At 37.1% G+C, this 24,016-nt stretch overlaps 1 protein-coding gene across 16 annotated transcripts in view; it reads left to right on the top strand.

Annotated features, from left to right (window-relative positions):
• The window catches only part of KATNAL1 (katanin catalytic subunit A1 like 1), a 90,402-nt gene that overhangs the window by 12,378 nt on the left and 54,008 nt on the right, over positions 1-24,016 (top strand). For all 16 annotated transcript variants that reach the window (XR_012327560.1, XR_012327559.1, XR_012327556.1 and 13 more), the window contains one exon: positions 18,737-18,905. Coding sequence is in view for 9 of the 16 variants with exons in the window: in XM_073795014.1 (XP_073651115.1) it covers positions 18,737-18,905 (169 nt within the window). In the remaining 7 variants the exon portion in view is untranslated. The remainder of the gene's footprint in view (positions 1-18,736; positions 18,906-24,016) is intronic.

Genomic DNA, 24,016 nt, shown 5'->3' with positions numbered 1-24,016 from the left:
CAATCTACTGCTAGTCCTAAATTTTAGTTTAACTGATAAATTTATCAGTTAAGCAGGTTCTTTTAGATTTCATAATGTCAGCATCAGAGCTTTTTTGCTTTAAAAGACTAACAACTTTAGATGAAATGGTGGACAAATTGGGTTCATCTGGTTGGGCATACAGCCAGTTTCCTGAATCTTAGTGTTGAAGGAACCTAACCTTTCCCTAAAGGTTCCCTAACCTTTCCCTAAATTTGCCCTAAAGGGCAAATTCCCTAGTGTGTCAATAAGGCTTGAAGTTTATCTTCTTGATGCTCTGTGCATCATCTGCATTAAAAGTCTCTCTTCTTCTTTGCTGCCTTCCTGTCTTTGCATAGTCTGTTCTTCCTCAAGGAATAACCACAGTCCCCATCTAAGCAACTCATATTCATTCTTCGAGTCTCAGCTAAACTGCTTGTCTTCTCTGCAGCCTTTTCTGGTTTCCCTCGCATAACAGTGTTCATCCTAGTTATGTTGTGTTTCTTTGTCTGTTGACAAGATTAGGAGTTTTGCAAGGGCAAGGACCATGGTTTTATTTACTCAAAACAAATAACAAATAGCAAACTTCCACTGCTCACACAGTGTTTGGCACATAGTAGGCATTCAGCCAACATTGAATGAGTAACTTCATTAATTCCACAGGTAAAGAAACTGAGGTTTGGGAGACCTTGACCTGTAAGTTAGGCTAGACCAGGAGCTGAGCTTAGGTCTTTCTGGCTTTCAGTCCCCTTTTTTGTGAAGTTGTATATTGTGGCCAGAGTGTTGCATCATAGAAAATAAATATCCCTTTGGTTAGTAGCTGTGATCATGTATTTAGCTTGTTGATCTCTTAAAATTTCCTAAAAGCATTTAAAGAACTGTGAAATGTAGTTAATTTATTCCTTCAGGATTTTTTTCCACTGAGTTAGAGATAATTTTATGATTCCCATTATAAAAACACTAGATGATGATTCTTTTCTAAGGTCTACAGTAATATAGTGCTTTCCTCAGATGTAGCCACCCTCAGGTGTTTTGGATTAAGGTGACTGTTACCCCCTCAAAAAGCACTGTTTCAAGAGTCATAGGAAGTTCCAAAGTAAATATAATGGCATTTTGATGGATCAGACTTGAAAATTTTATGTATGTATAATAAATACCTTGTTTTTTCCTGAAAGTCATTAATTTAGAAATACATTTCTTGTTTAAAGCTAAAAGCTGACACTATTTTTATTTAGATATAATTGACACAGCATTGTGTAAGTTTAAGGTGTACAGTCTGTTGATTTGATATATTTCTATATTGTGATAGGATTATCACAGTAGCCTTAGCTAACACCTCTATCACGTTACATAGTTATCATTTCTTTTTCTGGTGGGAATTAAGATACAGTGTCTTAGCAACTCTGAAGTATGTGATGCAGTATTGTAGTGTTTAATCGCTGTGCTGTGCATTAGATTTCTAGGACTTATTTAACTACTGGTTGCAAGTTTGTGCCGTTAAACACCATCTTCCCAACTCCCTGCCCCCACCCCCATCTCCCAGCCCCTGGTAACTACCCTTCAACTCGCTGTTTTTACAAGTTTGGCTTTTTCAGATTCCACATATAAGTAACATGCATTAGTCCTTCTTTGTATGACTTAACTCACTTAGCATAATGCCTTCAGGGTTTATCCATGTTGTTGCAAATGGCAGGGTTTCCTTCTTTGTCATGGCTGAATAATATTCCTGTAGTATATGTGTACCACATCATCTTTATCCATTCATCTGTTAGTGGTCACTTACATTGTTTTCATATCTTGGTTATTGTAAATAAAGCTGCAGTCAATGTGGGAATGCATATATCTCTTCAGTATCCTGTTTTTATTTCTTTCAGTTATATACCCGGGAGTGGAATTGTTGGGTCGTCTGGTAGTTCTATTTTTAATTTTTTGAGGAACCTTAATACTCTTTTCCATAGTGGCTGAACCAATTTTCATTCCCACCAACAGTGCACAAGGATTCCCTTCTTTCCACATCCTTGCCAACCCTTATCCCTTGTCTTCTTGATAATAGTCATTCCAACAGATGCGAGGTAATGTCTCATTGTTGTTTTGATTTGCGTTTCCCTGATGATTAATAATGTTTAGCATAGTTTCATGTACATGTTGGTCATTTGGATGTCTTCTCTGGAAAACTGTCTGTTTAATTCCTCTCCCCATTTTCTGATTGGGTTGTTGTTGTTGTTATTGACTTGTATGAGTTCTTTATATATATTTACTTAACATTTTGGATATTAACCCCGTATCTGATTTATGGTTTGCAAATATTTTCTCCCATTTGGTAGGTTGCCTTTTTATTTATTTATTTTTATTGCTTCTTTTGCATACAGGAGCTTTTTAGTTTGATGTAGTCCCATTTGTTGATTTTTGCTTTTGTTGCTTGTGCTTTTGGTGTCATCTAAAAAGATGATTACCAAGACCAATATCAAGGAGCTTCCTTCCTCTGTTTTCTTCTAGGGTTTTGCAGTATTGGGCCTTATGTTTTAAGTCTTTTAAATCCATTTCGAGTTCATTTTTGTGAGTGGTGTAAGATAAGGGTTCAAGTTCATTTTTTCCGCTGTGGTTATCCAGTTTTCTCAACAGGATTTGTTGAAGAGATTATCCTCTCCCCCATTGAGTGTTCTTGGCTCCCTTGTCACTATTATGTGACAGGGGTTTATTTCTGAGCTCTCTATTCTGTTCCACTGGTCTGTGTGTCTGTTTTTATACTGTTTTAATTACTATAGTTTTGTATCAATAGTATAGTTTGAAATCAGGAAGTGTGATGCCTCTGGCTTTGTTCTTCTTTCTCATGATTGCTTTGGCTATTTTTGGTCTTTTGTGTCTCCATACAAATTTTAGGATTCTTCTTTCTAGTGCTGTGAAAAACGCCATTGGAAGTTTGACATGGATTGTGTTGAATCTGTAGATGGCTTTGCGTAGTATGGATATTTTAACAATATTAATCTTCTGATCCATAAATGTAGGATATCTTTCCATTTGTTTGTGTCTCCTTCAGTTTCTTTCATTAAAGTCTGGTAGTTTTCATTGTACAGATCTTTCACTTGGTTAAATTTATTCCTAAGTACTTTATTGTTTTTGATGCCAATGTGAATGGGATATTTTTGTTTCTTTTTCAGATGTTTTGTTGTTAATGTATAGAGGCACAACTGATTTTTGTATGTTGATCTTACATCCTGCAACTTTAGTGAATTCATTGATTAGTTTCAAATGTTTTTTTGGTTGAGTCTTTAGGGTTTTCTATATTTAAGATCATACCATTTGCAAATAAAGACAATTTTGCTTATTCCTTTCCAATTTGGATGCCTTTTATTTCTTTGTTTTGCCTAATTACTCTAGCTAGGACTTCCAGTGTTATGCTGAATAAGAGTGATGAGAGTGTGGGCATTCTTATCTTGTTGCTGTTCAAGAAGAGAAACGTTCAATTTTTCACTGTTGAGTATAATGTTAGCTGTTGTCATATATGGCCTTTATCATGCTGAGGTATGTTCCTTCAATTTGTTGAGGGTTTTTATCATGAAAGGGTGTCGTATTTTGTCAAATGCTTTTCTTCATCTATCAAGATGATAGTATGATTTTTATCTTTTATTCTATTGATGTGGTGTATCATATTTATTGATTTGTATATGTTTATCCCAAGGATAAATCCCACTTGGTCATGTTGTATTTGAATTTGGTTTGCTAATATGCTGTTGAGAATTTTTGCCTCCATATTCATTGAGGATATTGGTCTATAGTTTTCTTTTCTCATCGTGTCCTTATTTGGCTTTGGTATCAGAGTAATGCTGGCTTCATAAAATGAGTTTGGAAGTGTTCCCTCTTCCTCAGTTTTTTGGAAGAGTTTAAGAAGGATTGGCATTAATTCTTTTTTAAATGTTTGGTAGAATTCGCCAGTGAAGCCATCTGGTCCTGGGAATAATTTTCAGTATAGGAAGTACCTGTTCGTAATTGCTAGAGCACCATGATGTATTTCAGAAGGCAGTGGCCACAGATAATAACTCTAATATCTAATATCTGTGGCTCAGACTGAATAGAAAGTGTGGCTGGCATTTTCCCATTGATGAACACTTTCCTGAAAACTTCTTCTCATTAGAGAAACACCAGCGCAATTATTTCTTTTTCTTTGGCCTCCTGTAACTGCCCATAGCACAGATCTGACTTATTTTTATACTTGTTTTAATCGTTATTCTCAATGAAAGTAGAAGATGAATGGACCAGAATATGTTTCTCCAAACCTCCTTCCTCCATACTAAATTTTAAAAAAGTTTCCCTTGTGTGTAACCATTGTGTGTATTTTTTTTTCTCTGTGGATCAGAAATCCTTAATAAAAGCAAATCTAAGACTGTATATTGCTTGGGGAAAAAAGATTCCCATTTCCACATATATCATCAACAACAATGGAAAAACACCAGCAACTCCACAGGGTTCTACTAGTGAAGGAATTCTGTTTAATACCTTGAGTAGTATCATGGGATTAGCAGTTTTAAACTTTAAGAATAAAATCTTTACATAAGCAAATCCACAGATCCTTCACCAAGTAATAACATCATAGTGATACCTACGTAAGGCAGATGTTAATGAAGTCAACTTTACACAGGTTTGTAGCACAGAATGTGTGCATGAGCTGATAGAATAAGCAAATATTAAGATTGTAAGTTTAGGGTTAAAAGTTATGGGAAGTTAAAATTGTATAATTTTTTCCTTTTAAAATTTTGTTTCTTCTACAGGTCGTATAAAACAAAAGTAATAAAATTTCCACCTAGAGATAGTGAAAAGTGGATATAGTCCTTAGGTATTCTTGGTGTAATGGGAAGACAATTGACTGGAGCCCACGAGATCTGAGTTTGAATTCTACTTCTGACACCTCTTTGCTTTATGACCTTGTGCAAGTTATTTAACCTCTAAACATTAGCTTCACTGTCTGTAAAATGGGGATGTCTACCTCATGGAATTAATTAAGAAATTTAATGTTTAGGACAGTAACTGGCATGTAATAAGTAAAGTGAATCATCAACTCTGAAATAAAAGACTACAGCGTTCTTTCAGATAAATAGTAAGAGACTAACAGAATTTTAAAAATGACATAGCCTCATTTGTAAAATTCCTTAAGGAATTTTTTTTCCTTCCTGTACATTCTATATAAATCCTTAGTTTTCTGAAACATTTTGAATAACTCTGGCAGAGAGAATATGGTTTTTTAAATGTCCAAGTCTCATGAAGTGGGCAGTCTTTTTTTTTTTTTTTTTTTTTTTTTTAAACCAGTACGCGGGCCTCTCACTGTTGTGGCCTCTCCCATTGCGGAGCACAGGCTCCGGATGCGCAGGCTCAGCGGCCATGGCTCATGGGCCCAGACGCTCCACGGCATGTGGGATCTTCCCGGACCGGGTCACGAACCCGTGTCCCCTGCATCGGCAGGAGGACTCTCAACCACTGCGCCACCAGGGAAGCCCGTGGGCAGTCATTTTTAGGAAGAGCATGATTACTAGTTATCGGTCAATTTATGTTTTACAAGCACTATCATATTTAAACCTACAGTGATCCTCTGAAGTAGCTACTTGTATTGTGTACCCATATTACTATTGCTGATCTTTTGTTATGAATAAATCGTATGAAGCTGAGGAAATTGAATCTTACAAAGTTTGTTATTTTCCCAAAGTCATCTGAACAAGAAAGTGGCAGAGCCAGGATTTGAACCCAGATCTCCTCAACTTCAGGAGTCTTATTTATATCCACTCTGCCATGTTACTTTGCTACACATACTTGGTGGTATCTATGGGTCTATTTTGTTTTTTGTTGTTGTTGTTGTTGTTGTTTTGCTTTTGCGGTACGCGGGCCTCTAACTGCTGTGGCCTCTCCTGTTGCGGAGCACAGGCTCCGGACGCGCAGGCTCAGCGGCCATGGCTCACGGGCCCAGCCGCTCCGCGGCATGTGGGATCCTCCCGGACCGGGACACGAACCCGCGTCCCCTGCATCGGCAGGCGGACTCCCAATCACTGCGCCACCAGGGAAGCCCTATGGGTCTATTTTGATATTTATCTGTATATCCTCATATATAATATATAGTTCTGTTAACCACTTGATTAAATTCTTACTAGAGGTGGTAGGAGAATAAAGAAGCTGAAAATGCTTGATGAAATAAATAATGTAATTAAAAAAATTTCTCTTTGAGAATACCACACAGAAATTGTAGGCCAGTCGGAAAGTATAATTTACCTTGTTTTGTACAAAATGTTTCCGGGACGCATCTGTTGGGTTTATTGTTAGCCACTAGTTTGGTAGCCCTGCTTGTGGGTCTGCCTTTTCACCTCATGGACTTTAACACAAAACTTCTTCTCTCTCCCTGTTACGGTACGGTGAGGTAATGTCCATTACCACTGGTGGTTTTCCACATTGTTCGAAGTTATACCTTATATGTCATGTGTCCTCTGGGTTTAATCATGATCCTGTTTACCAGCAGCTGCTTGGATAAATCAGAACAACCTTTTAAAGTGAATTAGATTTATTGCCTTAAGTATGAGGAAATTGAGCTACAAAAGTAGGATTATAATGGGAGGTTCTGGCAATATGAGAATTAAACTCCAAAGAGATGAAGCCTCCAGATCATTCTTAGTGTCCTAAGTTAAAAGGTATCTTGTATTAATTAAATTATTTTATAATATTTTCCATGTAAATTTATTAAGCACATTCTCTTTAATGAGGCCATTTAAAAATGATCTCTGCTGGTGAGACCTGAGGCCATGAAACTAAGATTTTCTGTATTGGAACAGTATTTGACATAGATTATATTCAATAAAGTATTCTTTATTCAACTTAAAAAATAAATGTGTTAGGTCTTTTAAAGTTACATCTTTTGGGAGATATGGCAGTAACAACAGGATACACAAGCCTGGAAATAATCATTTGGCTTATCCCATACAGGTTGAAAAAGAGAACTCTGATAGGCTCTCTAACGTTATTGCGTCTGGAACCAAGGGAAGTGGCATAGAGTGTTCTGTATACAGATAGATAGGATCATTGATTTTTTATCAAATTTGTGCTATTCTGTAGCATTTCAGCAAAGAAGAAATTCTTGTTGACTTGGTATTAAAATTGTTGCTTTATGTTTTCTTTGGGTACCCTAATAGATTAAGTAACTGCTCGCATATTAAATCCCAGTTTGCACTGGGAAAAGATCAGTTAAGGCCAAGGTCAAGTACCGATAGACAGTAAACTGCCGTCTCATCCTTACTGGTATCTCACCCAGGCTCTGGGAAATTTTCCTGGGATTGGGAGGTAGGAGAGCAAGCTTTTGTATCAGTTCCACCACTAATTGAGTGGTCCTCCAAGTTAATTTCACTTCTCTGTGCCTCACTTTTCACCTCTGTAAAATGTACATCGTGATGAGATTGTTTTGTAAAATTGTTTTAAAGTCTTAGGAAGAAAAACACTACTATTGCTCTATCCAACGTATATTTTATGAGCATTCATCATATACTCAACTTTATTTTTGGCCCTGTGGAAAGTATAAAGGTAATAAAAGAAAAAACCCAGCACAGACCTTGGCCAGAAACCATCAGAAAAATAATGCAGACATTGTGGAAAGCTTAACCTAGGATGCTGGCGCTTATTGTATGCCAAGTACTATGCTGGGCGCCAGTACTATGGTGGGGATACGGTGGGATGCAGAAACAGACACAGTCCCTGCCTTCCTGAGCTTACAGTCTTGTAAAATGGGTGTGAGAGCCATTACTGAGGTAGAATGGACTGGATTTGGTGATTAATGATATAAGAGAATGAGAGAATTGGAGCAGGTAATTAAATATCTAGATGAAGCTGTTGAATAGGAATTGGAAATGAGAACCAGAGTTTAAGAGAGATTGGGATTAGTAGTGGTTACTTAGGAATCATCAGCAAGTATGGAATTTTAAGAAAGAAATTTTAAGGTCATTCTTCATATGGTAGAGTAGGTTATTGCTGAGTATGATTGGCAGGTTGAGATTATACTCATTTCTAAACATTCTGGAGTCATATTCTCTTCCAGAATTCTGTTTCTGGAGTGTGGGATGGACTCTATATTTAGACTATGGGAAGAATTAGGTAGCAGTGCTGATTAACCATAGTCATTGACATTTATTGAGGAGTTTTTAACTGGGAACCAGGTACTATGCTAATAAACTCTCTACATGGTTTTTTTTCTTGGTCTTCACAACCACCCTCTAAAATAGGTACTATTAATATCATCCCTATTTTTTTTTTAGAAGAAATTGAAGCTTAAAGATTCTAAGCAACTTTATCAAATGTTGCATGTGGGTTAAGTAAGATAAGGATTGAGAATTGGATTGGATTTAGCAACATGGAGCTCACTGGTGACCATGATGAGTGGTTTTGGTGGAATGGTGGAGAACAATGGAGTGGGTTCAGAGAATGGGAAGAGAGGAATTGAAAACAATGAATGCGTGCAGTTCTTTCAGCGAGTCTTGTTGAAAAGGGGAGCATAGAAATTGAGTGGTAGTTGGGGAAGTGGAATCAAAATTTGTTGTTGTTTCCGAGACTTTTGTATGCTGATGAGAATGCTGCAGCAGAAAGGGGAAGATTGACGATGCCTGGGAGAAGGAGGCACTACTGGAGCAATGTCCCTGAGTAGACAAGAGGAGGCAGGATCCAGTGTACAGGTGGGGCGGCTGCAGGATAGCTGATTCAGAGTAGCTGGAGGGAAGGCAGTTAGTTATAAAGGCTGTGGACGCAGAGAAGTGGGCAGATGTGGAGGTGAGCGCTTGTGGAGGTTCTCTCCTGATTATTTCGATGAGGGAAGAAAAGCAAGCAGGATCATCTGAGAGTGAGGGCGGGGTGCAGGTGTTTTCCAGGGTTTAAATTCTCACCTAAAGTGTCCCAAGAGGGGACATCCATTCCATTTGGCTATTTTATTTCTTTTATGTAAGTTTTCTAGGAAGCATTTGTCTTATTTTGCAGAACTCAGTAGTCATTCATTTGAAATCTTATTTTGGAATCCTAGGTATTTATTACAATGAGTGCCTAAAAACTTGGTATTTCTATCGTTTTTTTTTTTATGTTACAGAAAAGACAACTGAAAGATAGAAATTTTAATTCATTAGAGATAAACTAAGGAATGGGAACAAGATAGTGGTAAGTCAGAATGAAATCATAACACATCAGTTTTGTTTTCCTTGAAAGAAATATTTGCCTTGCTGCACTTTACCACTGTTTTCTCCCTTCTTCTTTCCTCTGGCAAACTGCTGTGATGTGTACTCTCCCTGTGTTGCCATTCACTGCTTCTCTTTCCTTAATGAGTAGAAATCCTGGATCTCTATTCATTGCGGTATGGGACTGACTTCTTGAAGACAGCTTCCTAATTTAAAATGGAATATGCCAAATTCTCAAGAGTTAAGGTGTTTAACTTTTGTAACAGTTGATAGTATTTACCATCATTCTTCTTTTGGCTTCTGTTACACTGTACTATGCTTTTTTCCTTCCTCTTTTTTTTTTTTTTTTTCCCCTAACTGTGGCCCCTTCTTCTCTTATCTCCTCCTCTTGTTGTTCCCTAGTGCTGTCCCTCTGCTCGTTCTATATTCACTTCAGCTCCTTATATCCAGCCCCACTCTCTCTCTGCTTTGCAGATGACATTAGTGATAGGAGGATTGTGCCTTCTGGTTTGCATGAGCAGTCTAATTGTCGTTTGTAGATAACTTCTCTTTTCTCTTTCATTGTTTTTATGATTTTATTTTTTGTCTTGGTGTTAAATAGTTTCACTATAGATTATCTGAATATGGATTTGTTTTTATTTAACACTACTTAAGACTTGTGTTTCTTTTGTTTCAAATTCCTTTTTACGCTTTTAACCATTTTAAACGTTCATTTTTATAGTTCATAGCTGATAGTTCTATTATCAGAAGTTGTTTGGAGCCTTATCCTTCTGGTTATTTCTGATGGCTCTTGTTTGTGGTAAAGCTGAGAATGTCCCTTCAAGGTTTGAGTCATTCTATGTGTGGCTTGTTTAGGGGGATGTCACTCCTCAGAGGGTCTGTGTTGGGTTCAGCCAGGTGCCTTCAGGATGTCACCTGCCTGGACCACTTTTAGGTAAATTTCTTCACTTAAGGGAGTATAAAACTAAATCCCAAGTCACACGAGTGCAGGCCCCGGTTCCTGTTTCTGGGGGCGACTTGTACCTTACTCCACACATATAGAACATAGGCTCAGATGGACAGACGTACTTGCTTCTTCCATGTGCGTGTTTAATTCTGCCCTTTGAGAGTCCTGGCTTCGCTTGCCAGTCTCAGCTCAGCTTTGACATTTGTAGGCCTCAGGCCTTGTCGCGGGCCTCACTTTGTGCTCATTAAACCTCGAGCCCTGGAAACCCTCAAGGACTGCCATGCCGTCAGCTGTATTTTATTTATTTTTTGACTGTTAGGTATTTCTCTTATCTTCTGGTAAGATCACCTATATATAAACAGGATATTTGTTACATTTTATCCAGAGTTTTTTTTTTAATGTTACAGAAAAGAAAACTGAAAGATAGAAAATTCAATTCATTAGAGATAAACTGTATCTATATATTTATCATAAGTTCTTGAGGGTCTTATCCTCCAGTTTGTTGTTTCTGAGGACTTTTATTTATAGTTTAGTTGGGAACTCGTCTTCAGCGAGGCTTTCATTGCAGGATTTATATGTGGATAGAAAGGGATGTCCAATATAATACATAAAATATGTATATATTTTTAGCTAAACTATAAGCTTCTTGAATGCATGGACTATATCATATTTTTTTGTATTCCAGTGTTTTGAAAATCAGTAGAATATTTTCAGAACTTGACCATAAACGAGACAAAGGACTATGAGATATTTAAAGTTCAACTGATAGTATTTTAATATAATCTGTAAAAATTGTGTAGTCCCTATACTCTGAAAGAGTGCCATTGTCCATCTAGTTTTAAGGTCTTTACAGTTAGACATAAGATAAATTAAATATTTTAAGTTTTTCAAGTTCAAAGGTCTTTAGAGTTAAATGGAAAAGGCAAGGGCCTATCTTTAGATCCAAAGAAGAGCAAGGTAAAATTAAATAATCAACCTGCCTGGGAGTAGTGGCATCCTACCTTTAGACGAAATAATTAGTAATGTTATCGTCCCCTTCCCCTACCTTAGAAGTGATAGAATGACTGGCTTAGCAACTTTAAATAAGGATCAGTATGTCCCATCAGAGTCTCTGACAAGAGTCTCGCCCCTGTTCTTGCTGAAATACCTAGTTGTGGGTAACATCAAAATGCTAAGAGGGCAGCCCCCGTGATATTAAATGGGACTGTGTAATATTTGGTGTGAGAAGTATGTCTGCAGCTCCAGATCTCATACCAGCAGAAATTTTTGGCTAAATATTACCTTGGTTAACTTGGCTAATTGTCTTCTGTAGTGGGTAAGCATCTTTCAACTCCAGTGACATTTAGAATTAAGAGTAGAAATGTCTAAGAGACTCAAAACTGTAATAGTAGTATTTTTTGTTAAGGGATATGTACATATTTATTTATTATTTTTATGTACTTGTAATTTAAGACAATATGGCTAATGAGGGTGACAAGCATGCAATTCCAATTTTAAGTGTATTATGGAATAATTTAGATCTGTGATTTTACATGAAAATTTATGTTAAGTACTTTTGGGGAACATTTAGGAGAAATTAGGCTTACCTCATTTATAAGTTTAACTTACTAAGTTTATGAAAGTATTTATATGTAAGTTATGCTTTGTTAAGTAAGACAGTTGAAGAACTAAGAAGGAAATAAAATATATTACATTTATAAACGTATGTTAAAAATTTTAGTGGCATTTAATTAGCCAGGTTTGTGAATGGCATCAAGCATTATTCAAAAACCTCTTAAAAGTGACTTCTAAAATCTGCTGCTCTTGTACATAAAAAAATATTTGTAAGTGAATCTAAAAGCTTTAAGGACTAACCGAATTTCTGCAGTTTTAACTTTAACAAATTGAATATTTAAAAAATCAAAGTAAACCTTTGAAGAGATTTTTTTGCACAAAAAGTACCCTTGAGGATATAAAGCAACTCGTATCAGCATGGCTTATAGTACTCCATGTGCTTCTGAGTGTGATTGATTCGCTTGTTAGATAGTGAGGGGAGACTTAATCCAGTATACAAAACAGCCTTTTCTATTACGTAGTGTAGTATCTTGCATTCATCAAAAGTTCAGATATTTGTTGAAAAATTAATATTTTGAACTGACTCTGGAATATATCATACTAAAATATTTGTTTATAATTTTCTGATAGCAAATAACTAAAATTTCTAAAGTTCTTTTTAGAACTGGAACTTATTAAAGGTTAAGTTCTATGGAGTCACGTGATTTATGAAGAGGTACCACTGCAATTCAGTAGGGGAAGGTGGGTCTTGTCAGTAAATGCTTCTGGGTTAATTGAATGTCCATGTGGTGAGGAAAATCTCAACCCCTTACCTCACATCATATAGAAAAACTAATTTGAAATAGATCACCACCTAAAATGTAAAAAGGTAATAAAATAAAACTTCCAGAAGAAAACATGGAAGGGATATTATCATCTTCTTGGGATAGCAAAGATTTATTAAACTGGACAATAAAGCATTAAAGATAAAAGGTCAGTAAGTCAGAATTCTAAAATTATGAACTTCTTTTCATCAAGAGATGCACCATTAAGACAAGTCATATACTGGTAGAAAGTTAAAAAAAAAAGGAAAGCCATATACTGGTAGAAGATGTTTGCAAAGCATATGTATGACAAAGGACTTGTATCCAGAATATATAAAGAACAACGATCAGTAAATCAATAAGAAAAAGTCAGGCAACCCAGTTGAAAGAAAATGGACTAAAGACTGGAACAGATACTATACAAAAGAAGATATTCACATGGCTAATAAGCATCTTGTTGAAAAGGTGTTTAACATCTGTAGCCATTCGAGAAAGGCAAGGTAGAACCACAATGAGACACCATTACACCCCACCCCACCCCCAGAATGACTAGGGTGGGACAACTGGCACTCTCGTACATGGTGATGGGAGTGTAGAATGGCATCACTACTCTGGAATACCGTTGGCTATATTTACTAAAGCTAATCTTACATACACTTTATGATGCAGCTATTCTGCTCCTGGGTACAGATCCCAAAGAAATGAATGCTTCTGTTTACCATGAGGATAATTCCCATATTCATAGAGGCTTTAATAATAAACCTCAAATAGAAAACAGCTCAGGTGTCCATTCACAGAATTGATAAGTTGTATATTTATGCAATAGAATACTCCACAGCAGTGAAGAAAGATAAACGGCTATATACAGGAACATGGATGAATTTCACAGGTAATGTTGAAAGAGTATGTACTATAGGATTCCATTTTATGAAACTAGAACAGGCGAACCTAATCTATGATAGTAAGGTCAAAATAATGGTTACCTTTACCAGCTGATATTTACTAACAGGGGCCATGAAAAAAACTTTCTGGGGTATTGGGAAATGCTCTTTGTTCTACTGGTGGTTATACAGTACCAAAATTTATTGAGTTGTATACCTAATATATGTACATTTTACTGAATATATGGTATACCTCAATGAAAAATAGATTTAAACAATTCTGTTAAGTATTAATCATCCCCATTTACAGAGGAAGAATATGAGGCTTGTAGATGTTAAGTGATACGCTCATATAATCAGTAATTGGTGGACCTGGGAGTAGGAAGGCACCCAGGGTTTAGGATTCTAAATCTAATGCTAACTCCGGATCACCATGCTGTTTCTCTGTGAAGGGAGGAGTCGTGTTTGCAACGTTTTTATGTCAACAGCCAGTGTAGTTCCTGTCCTTATTAGATAAACATATATTTTCTGATTTGAAAAAATAGCAGTCATATATTTGATGAGAGTGGACATTAAAATTCTTAATCATTGGACTTCCCTGGCAGGCCAGTAGCTAAGACACTGCACTCCCAATGCAAGGGGCCCGGGTTCAATCTCTGGTCTGGGAACTTGATCCCGCATGCCACAACTAAAGATCCTGCATGCTGCAACTAAAAAGATGCAGCAATGAAGATCCCACGTGCCGCAACTAAGACCTGAGGCAGCCAAATAAATATTAAAAAAAAAATTCTTGGGCTTCCCTGGTGGTGCAGTGGTTGAGAGTCTGCCTGCCAATGCAGGGGACACGGGTTCGTGCCCCGGTCCAGGAAGATCCCACATGCCGCGGAGCAGCTAGGCCCGTGAACCATGGCCGCTGGGCCTGCGTGTCCGGAGCCTGTGCTCCTCAACGGGAGAGGCCACAACAGTGAGAGGCCCGCGTACGTAAAAAAAAAAAAAAAAAAAATTCTTAATCGTTAATTTCAAATAATAAGTCCTCTAATTTCTGTTTAAGCTTTGCTTTCTTGCCTCCTGATTTCTTACCAGATAATTTCTCTTGGACTCAAAGTCTCATATATTGACCCCAAGTCCTTATAGTAAAAATATCAGTATGAACTACTTGGAACTCGTGTTTTTTTTCATTAGCTATGGAGAGGTATGTTTTCCTGTTTAATTCATATAGATTAATGTCATAGCAAAGTAAGAGTATTTTTCTTCCTTTTGCAGAAGTTTCAGTAATTTGATTTATGTTCTTGGGCATATATAAGACCTGTTCCAAATTTCTTTTTCTTATACTAGAATTCTAACAATGTATGAACAAACAGATATAACCAAAGAATTTAGAATAATCATGAAACAGAAAGCTGGAAGAAATAGAAAGAGCTGAATAGATGGGAATCTTAAGAAGGTGCCTGTATAGCAATTGGAGAAAATTGTGATAGTATCTTTGACCCTGTTTCTAAATATGGTGTGGAATGAAGGCATCTTCAGAAGAGGTCTCTTCCCCTTTGATTTCTGGAACCCTGGATGCGTGGTGCTGTCTGACAGACAGTTCTATTTCTGTTGCCCAATCTTTTATGGAGATTTGCCAGGCAGTAATACAGTAGGTTCAACTGAGGATGTGTACTCTGAGCCCACATCACTAGCACATGTGTGTTTCTAGAACATGCCAAAAACTTTGTAGCAACCCTATAATTTCATTTTCTTAGGTGCTCAAATAATTTAATTAGTGGTGTTGTTATATTCATCATATTTAAAGTTTATTAACTACCAAGTAACTAATATGAATAATAAAATTTATGTAAGGAATAAGGAGTTATAATACAGTAGGATCTATGTACCCACCATGGAGTTTAAGATAAAGAACATTAGCATTACCTTGAAGGCCCCCTATGAGCTCCTCTGCATCCTGTTCCCTCCCCTCCTCTTTCAGAGTTAGCCACTGTCCTGGATTTGGGGTTTATCATTCCTTTGCCTTTCTTTATACTTTTAGCACATACATATTAATCTCCACACAGTATCTTGTTTTGCTTAGAATCATACTGTATGTGTTCTTTGAACTTACTTTTTCACTCAACATTGTGGTCCTGAGATTGATCTATTATTATTGCATGTGTCTGTAATTCATGTTCACGTGAATATAGTATCCCATTATGTGAATGTATAATAATTTATGCATCTGTTCTGATACTGGACCTTTGGGTTGTTTCCAGGTGTTTACTATTACAAGCAGTGCTGTAAGAACATTTACATATAATATTGATATTTAATATTGCTTAGAAAGGGAATATTGGCTTTTGGAGGAAGTCAGGCTTATTTGCATATGATAGGGTAAGGCATCTTTCTTCCCATTCCTACGGGGAAATATCCTCCAGTAGGAGAACTGAGCTCAGTGTAGACATGCTACTCTTTTATCTGCAGATTTCCAGTTATTCTCTATATTTGAAATGCTGTAAGCTAGCAGGGTGTCAGCCTGTGTTTGACCATTGGGGCAGAGGCTGACGATGCTGTGCAACCCTACTAATAATGTCTCTTTTTAAAAAGAGACCAGTAAAAGAAGCCCTGAGACTTATTTTTTACAGCCTGGAAGCTGTCACTGAGTCCTTAAATTGAAGCATGCCATTGGGCAGTGATGCCCTAATGGAGGAAGAAGTACAGAACAGAGTCAAGGGTGTCCTTTGGGAAGCTGACAGTCTGTTTCGAATGTACTATCAAACTGCAGTGAGACGGAACTGAAGACCTGCAAAGCACAGGCACACTTTCTGTGAGACGTGGGACTTGCCACAAATGCCACATCTGGCCTCTTGAGCAGTTTCCTTCAGACCGTTTATGAGCCCGTCAGAATACTGAGTGGCAGGACAAGGTCAGCAGCAGCAAACACCTGGAGTGCAGCCTGTGAACGAGCTTTGACATAATTCTCGCAGCACAGCTTTACTGAACTGACTGTGTGTGCAATGTGGGCTGCAAGCAGGACTCCTCAGTGACCGCTAAATAGCAAGCTGAGGCGGGAAAGCACAAGCTGAGGAGGCAGAAGAAATGTTTCCAGAGTCCCTGCAGTTCACCGCTCGTCAGCGAGGCCACCGAGCAGCCTGGCACGCAGCTGTAAGGACGGGCTTGCTGTGTGAGCAAGAGCTTCGGGCTGGCTGTGCCTCCAGAAAGCAGGACCACAAACAATGACAGACTATTTAAATAGCAGGCGCAGCTGCTAGCAGAAGGGCAGACTTGACGTGTGTTCTGTGTGGAAGAGATTGTCAGCCGCTTTTTATTGTCTTTGGCCAGGAATCCAATTCAGGAAAGACATTATACATACACAGATATATATATATATATATATATATATATATATATATATATATATATATATATATAAAAAACAGTAAAGTTCTGCTCTACTACTTTATACCTCTTCATCAAAACCAAACAGAGGGCTTCCCTGGTGGCGCCGTGGTTGAGAGTCCACCTGCCTATGCAGGGGACGCGGGTTCGTGCCCCGGTCCTGGAAGATCCCACATGCCATTCAGCGGCTGGGCCCGTGAGCCATGGCCGCTGAGCCTGCGCGTCTGGAGCCTGTGCTCCGCAGCGGGAGAGGCCACAGCAGTGAGAGGCCCGCATACCGCAAAAAAAAACCAAAACAAAACAGAAATTCGTTCAAAAAACAATGGTTGCAATGAAATACTAGGAATAGAGCAACATAACATTTTTAGTTTTTTAGTCTTTACCAGTCTCATTACATTTTTACCTTATTGACAGAATACTTAAAAGACTAATAATGCGCTAGAACCAAAACCATAATAATACCTTTAAATTTGAGAATGCCTTGTAACTATTTCACCAGACACGATTTTCAAGTTCCTTTCCTGTGGATTTTTTCCCCACAAGATTGCTTGTTCATCTTTGTCTCCTCCTAGGGCCTAGCACAGTAGAGGATATATACCTCCTAACAGGTGTGGGTGTTCAGTAAATAACTGTTTAACTGGATTGGACTCCAAGGATTCAGATGTCAGTGTATGGTAACCTAGTAGAAAGACATACACTTTTCACCAGCCTCTCTCATCCTCAGCACTTTCATGTAGCGGTCTAATTCCAGTAGTCTGAAGATGCTGCAATATGTTAACTATTTTTTACCTTGAGTTTTCAACCTTCCTGGTTTTCATCCATTTTCCTGTTTTCCCGAGTTCATTGAGTAATACACATGTGAGACTTTTTCTGATACCAGGAAGAGAAACTCCGTGATGAGTTAGATGAATTAAAAGCATGAAGCTGGAAAAGGGCTAAGAATAGATTTTGGCACATGGGTGGAAAAGGAACACACATATGGGATGTGAAGGGCTGCAAATACAGGCAGAGCTGTAAAGAGAGTAAAGGTAGGAAAACAGAGGCAGAGGCAGTTCAGGGAGGAAGAACTAAAAGCTTAGACACAAAGTGATGGAGTCTCCCCCAACACCCAGAGAGAGGCAAATAAATACTGTTCTGAGAAGCCCCATAATTTCACTATTTGAAGAAGACATGTTTCACATTACATTAGACAAAATATGCCACTTTGTAAGCATAATTATATTTATGTATTTATCAAAATTCTTTTTTAAAATTGCTGTATAATTGACATGTATTAATTAGTTTCAGGTGTACAACATAGTGATTCAATATTTGTGTATATTGTGAAATGATCACCACCATAAATAGAATTAACATCCTTTGCCACATATAGTTATCAAAATTCTTGATTCCCATTTGGGGGCCTGTATAATTTGAATGATCCTGTGATTTTTGACACGCTCAAAGCATGAGTAATATTTTTACACATAAACTTTGCACATAAATTAAGAAGATTTCATTAAGCCCTGCTGTTTGTAATTTGATGAATGAAATGGTTTTTCCAACATGGAAGCAGAGAAAATCATTTTGGTTGTAAAGGATAAACTAGTAAGCTATGCAAATAAATATATTTTGGATTCTTGTCCTTTCAGCTTTTAATGATTTTTTTTTAAAGTTACTTATTTGGCTTAGGACAGTAATGAATAAAGGAATTGATTTTCTGTTAACACTATTAAGGTTATTAGATAGGAATAGTCTGTATTGCCCTCTATTGGTGAATGTTATTTTTGACAAAATAATTGCTGCTGTATGTGTCATTTATACGTATTTAATGTTTGTATCAACCAGTATACTTTACAGAAAAGCACTTTAAAAACTGACCTAAGAGTTGTAGCCGTGAATTGGCAAAAGGGGGAAAAATTGACCTTGTGGGCTTATTGATTTAATAGTTTTATTGACTAATGTAGTATTGAAATACTTTTGCCTTTGATTAATTTTAATTTTATGTATTTATTTTTTTGTCAGAGCTCCACCTCAGATAAGGCGTCCCAATCGAGAAGTAAGACCTCTGAGGAAAGAAATGCCAGGAGGAGGAGCCCGGGGACCTGTAGGCCGAGCACATCCTATATCAAAGAGTGAAAAACCCTCTACAAGTAGGGACAAGGATTGTAGAGCAAGAGGGAGAGATGACAAGGCAAGACTACCTCTTTGTAACCCACTCACTTTAAGCCCGTGATGTTTGTTGCTTATTATACTTTTAGTGGGCTTTTCAGAGGACCCTGGTTTTGACATGGAAGAGGTTTTTTAAAAAACTTTGAATCAAAAACCTATGCAGTCTTTGCATTTTGAAGGCCATTCTGTACTGTCAGTAACCTCAGAGGTGTATATATTTCTTAACACACACACACAGAAATCTTAAGTAAAATGGAGCTTTTCATTCTTTGAATTTCAAAATTGTATTAAATATCATCACAATTCTGATAATTAAAGATAAAAAATGACAAAATTAAATAGGAAATAATTTTGAATCTTAAATAGTAGTCCACGTTCACTTAGAGGAGGATGAGGAGGTAGTTTGTATTTTCTTTTTTTCCCAGCCCCCTGCGGCTTTCCCCCTTGGTGTCCATACGTTTGTTCTCTACATCTGTGTCTCAACTTCTGCCCTGCAAACAGGTTCATCTGTACCATTTTTCTAGGTTCCACATACATGCGTTAATATACGATATTTGTTTTTCTCTTTCTGACTTACTTCACTCTGTATGACAGTCTCTAAATCCATCCACGTCTCAACAAATGACCTAATTTCATTCCTTTTTATGACTGAGTAATATTCCACTGTATATATGTACCACATCTTCTTTATCCATTCCTCTGTCGATGGGCATTTAGGTTGCTTCCATGACCTGGCTATTGTAAATAGGGCTGCAGTGAACATTGGGGTGCATGACTCTTTCTGAATTATGGTTTTCTCTGGGTATATGCCCAGTAGTGGGATTGCTGGATCATATGGTAATTCTATTTTTAGTTTTTTAAGGAACCTCCGTACTGTTCTCCATAGTGGCTGTACCCATTTACATTCCCACCAACAGTGCAAGAGGGTTCCCTTTTCTCCACACCCTCTCCAGCATTTGTTGTTTGTAGATTTTCTGATGATGCCCATTCTAACTGGTGTGAGGTGATACCTCATTGTAGTTTTGATTTGCATTTCTCTAATAATTAGTGATGTTGAGCAGCTTTTCATGTGCTTCTTGGCCATCTGTATGTCTTCTTTGGAGAAATGTCTATTTAGGTCTTCTGCCCATTTTTTGATTGGGTTGTTTATTTCTTTAATATTGAGCTGCATGAGCTGTTTATATATTTTGGAGATTAATCCTTTGTCCGTTGATGCGTTTGTGAATATTTTCTCCCATTCTGAGGGTTGTCTTTTCATCTTGTTTATGGTTTCCTTTGCTTTGCAAAAGCTTTTAAGTTTCATTAGGTCCCATTTGTTTATTTTTGTTTTTATTTCCATTACTCTAGGAGGTGGATCAAAAAAGATCTTGCTGTGATTTATGTCAAAGAGTGTTCTTCCTATGTTTTCCTCTAAGAGTTTTATAGTGTCCAGTCTTAGATTTAGGTCTCGAATCTATTTTGAGTTTATTTTTGTGTATGGTGTTAGGGAGTGTTCTAATTTCATTCTTTAACGTGTAGCTGTCCAGTTTTCCCAGCACCACTTATTGAAGAGACTGTCTTTTCTCCATTGTATATCTTTGCCTCCTTTGTCATGGATTAGTTGACCATACGTGCGTGGGTTTATCTCTGGGCTTTCTATCTTGTTCCATTGATCTATGTTTCTGATTTTGTGCCAGTACCATATTGTCTTGATTACTGTAGCTTTGTAGTATGGTCTGAAGTCAGGGAGTCTGATTCCTCCAGCTCCGTTTTTTCCCCTCAAGACTGCTTTGGCTATTCGGGGTCTTTTGTGTCTCCATACAAATTTTGAGATGATTTGTTCTAGTTCCGTAAAAAATGCCATTGGTAATTTGATATGGATTGCATTGAATCTGTAGATTGCTTTGGGTAATATAGTCATTTTCACAATATTGATTTTTCCAATCCAAGAACATGGTATATCTCTCCATCTGTTTGTATCATCTTTAATTTCTTTCATCAGTGTCTTATAGTTTTCTGCATACAGGTCTTTTGTGTCCCTAGGTAGTTTATTCCTAGATATTTTATTCTTTTTGTTGCCGTGGTAAATGGGAGTGTTTCCATAATTTCTCTTTCAGATTTTTCATCATTAGTGTATAGGAATGCAAGAGATTTCTGTGCATTAATTTTGTATCCTGCAACTTTACCAAATTCATTGATTAGCTCTAGTAGTCTTCTGGTGGCATTTTTAGGATTCTCTGTGTATAGTATCATGTAATCTGCAAACACTGACAGTTTTACTTCTTCTTTTCCAATTTGTATTTCTTTTATTTCTTTTTCTTCTCTGATTGCTGTGGCTAGGACTTCCAAAACTATGTTGAATAATAGTGGTGACAGTGGACATCCTTGTCTCATTCCTGATCTTAGAGGAAATGCTTTCAGTTTTTCACCATTGAGAATGATGTTGGCCGTGGGTTTGTCATATATTATTATGTTGAGGTAGGTTCCTTCTTTGCCCACTTCTTGGAGAGTTTTTATCATAAATGGGTGTTGAATTTTGTCAAAAGCTTTTTCTGCATCTATTGAGGTGATCATATGGTTTTTATTCTTCAATTTGTTAATATGGTGTATCATATTGATTGATTTGCATATATTGAAGAATCCTTGCATCCCTGGGATAAATCCCACTTGATCATGGTGTATGATCCTTTTAATGTGTTGTTGGATTCTGTTTGCTAGTATTTTGTTGAGGATTTTTGCATCTATATTCATCAGTGATATTGATCTGTAATTTTCTTTTTTTGTAGTATCTTTGTCTGGTTTTGGTATCAGGGTGATGGTGGCCTCATAGAATGAGTTTGGAGTGTTCCTTCCTCTGTAATTTTTTGGAAGAGTTTGAGAAGGATCGGTGTTAGCTCTTCTCTAAATGTTTGATAGAATTCACCTGTGAAGCCATCTGGTCCTGGACTTTTGTTTGTTGGAAAATTTTTAATCACAGTTTCAATTTCATTACTTGTGATTGGTCTGTTCATATTTTCTGTTTTCTTCTGGTTCAGTCTTGGAAGGTTATACCTTTCTAAGAATTTGTCCATTTCTTCCAGGTTGTCCATTTTGTTGGCATAGAGTTGCTTGTAGTAGTCTCTTAGGGTGCTTTGTATTTCTGTGATGTCTGTTGTAACTTCTCCTTTTTCATTTCTAATTTTATTGATTTGAGTCCTCTCCCTCTTTTTCTTGATGACTCTGGCTAATGGTTTATCAATTTTGTTTATCTTCTCCAAGAACCAGCTTTTAGCTTTATTGATCTTTGCTCTTGTTCTCTTTGTTTCTATTTCATTTATTTCTGCTCTGATCGTTATGATTTCTTTCCTTCTGCTAACTTTGGGTTTTGTTTGTTCTTCTTTCTCTAGTTCCTTTAGGTGTAAGGTTAGATTGTTTATTTGAGATTTTTCTTGTTTCTTGAGGTAGACCTGTATGACTATAAACTTCCTTCTTAGAACTGCTTTTGCTGCATCTCATAGGTTTTGGATCATCGTGTTTTCATTGTCATTTGTCTCTAGGTATTTTTTGATTTCCTCTTTGATTTCTTCAGTGATCTCTTGGTTATTTAGTAACGTATTGTTTAGCCTCCATGTGTATGTGATTTTTACATTTTTTTCCCTGTAATTCATTTCTAATCACATAGTGTTGTGGTCAGAAAAAATGCTTGATATGATTTCAATTTTCTTAAAATTACTGAGGCTTGATTTGTGACCCAGGATGTGATCGATCCTGGAGAATGTTCCATGCGCACTTGAGAAGGAAGTGTAATCTGCTGTTTTTGGATGGAATGTCCTATCAGTTAAATCTATCTGGTCTATTGTATCATTTAAAGCTTCTGTTTCCTTATTTATTTTCATTATGGATAATCTGTCCATTGGTGCAAGTGAGGTGTTAAAGTCCCCCACTATTATTGTGTTACTGTCGATTTCTTCTTTTATAGCTGTTAGCAGTTGCCTTATGTATTGAGGTTCTCCTATGTTGGGTGCATACATATTTATAATTGTTATATCTTCTTGGAATGATCATTATGTAGTGTCCTTCCTTGTCTCTTGTAACATTCTTTATTTTAAAGTCTATTTTATCTGATATGAGTATTGCTACTCCAGCTTTCTTCAGATTTCTGTTTGCCTGGAATATCTTTTTCCATCCCCTCACTTTCAGTCTGTATGTGTCCCTAGGTCTGAAGTGGGTCTCTTGTAGACAGCATATATATGGCTCTTGTTTTTGTATCCATTCAGCAAGCCTCTGTCTTTTGGTTGGAGCATTTAATCCATTCACGTTTAAGGTAATTATCGATATGTATGTTCCTATTACCATTTTCTTAATGGTTTTGTTTTTGTGGATCCTTTTCCTCTCTTGTGTTTCCCACTTAGAGAAGTTCCTTTAGCATTTGTTGTAGAGCTGGTTTGGTGGTGCTGAATTCTCTTAGCCTTTGCTTGTCTGTAAAGCTTTTGATTTCTCCATTGAATCTGAATGAGATCCTTGCGGGGTAGAGTAATCTTGATTGTAGGTTCTTCCCTTTCATCACTTTAAGTATATCATGCCACTCCCTTCTGGCTTGTAGAGTTTCTGCTGAGAAATCAGCTGTTAACCTTATGGGAGTTCCCTTGTATGTTATTTGTCGTTTTTCCTTTGCTGCTTTCAATAATTTTTCTTTGTCTTTAATTTTTGCCAGTTTGATTACTATGTGTCTTGGCGTGTTTCTCCTTGGGTTTATCCTGTATAGGACTCACTGCGCTTCCTGGACTTGGGTGGCTATTTCCTTTCCCATGTTAGGGAAGTTTTCGACTATAATCTCTTTGAATATTTTCTTTGGTCCTTTCTCTCTCTCTTCTCCTTCTGGGACCCCTATAATGTGAATGTTGTTGCATTTAATGTTGTCCCAGAGGTCTCTTAGGCTGTCTTCATTTCTTTTCATTCTTTTTTCTTTATTCTGTTTTGCAACAGTGAATTCCACCATTCTGTCTTCCAGGTCACTTATCTGTTCTTCTGCCTCAGTTATTCTGCTATTGATTCCTTCTAGTGTATTTTTCATTTCAGTTATTGTGTTGTTCATCTCTGTTTGTTTGTTCTTTAATTCTTCTAGATTTGTTTTAAACATTTATTGCATCTTCTCGATCTTTGCCTCCATTCTTT

Source organism: Tursiops truncatus, chromosome 18 (assembly GCF_011762595.2).
Source record: "Tursiops truncatus isolate mTurTru1 chromosome 18, mTurTru1.mat.Y, whole genome shotgun sequence".
NCBI classification, from domain to species: Eukaryota; Metazoa; Chordata; class Mammalia; order Artiodactyla; family Delphinidae; genus Tursiops; species Tursiops truncatus.
This window is presented reverse-complemented; position numbering and strand designations above follow the sequence as displayed.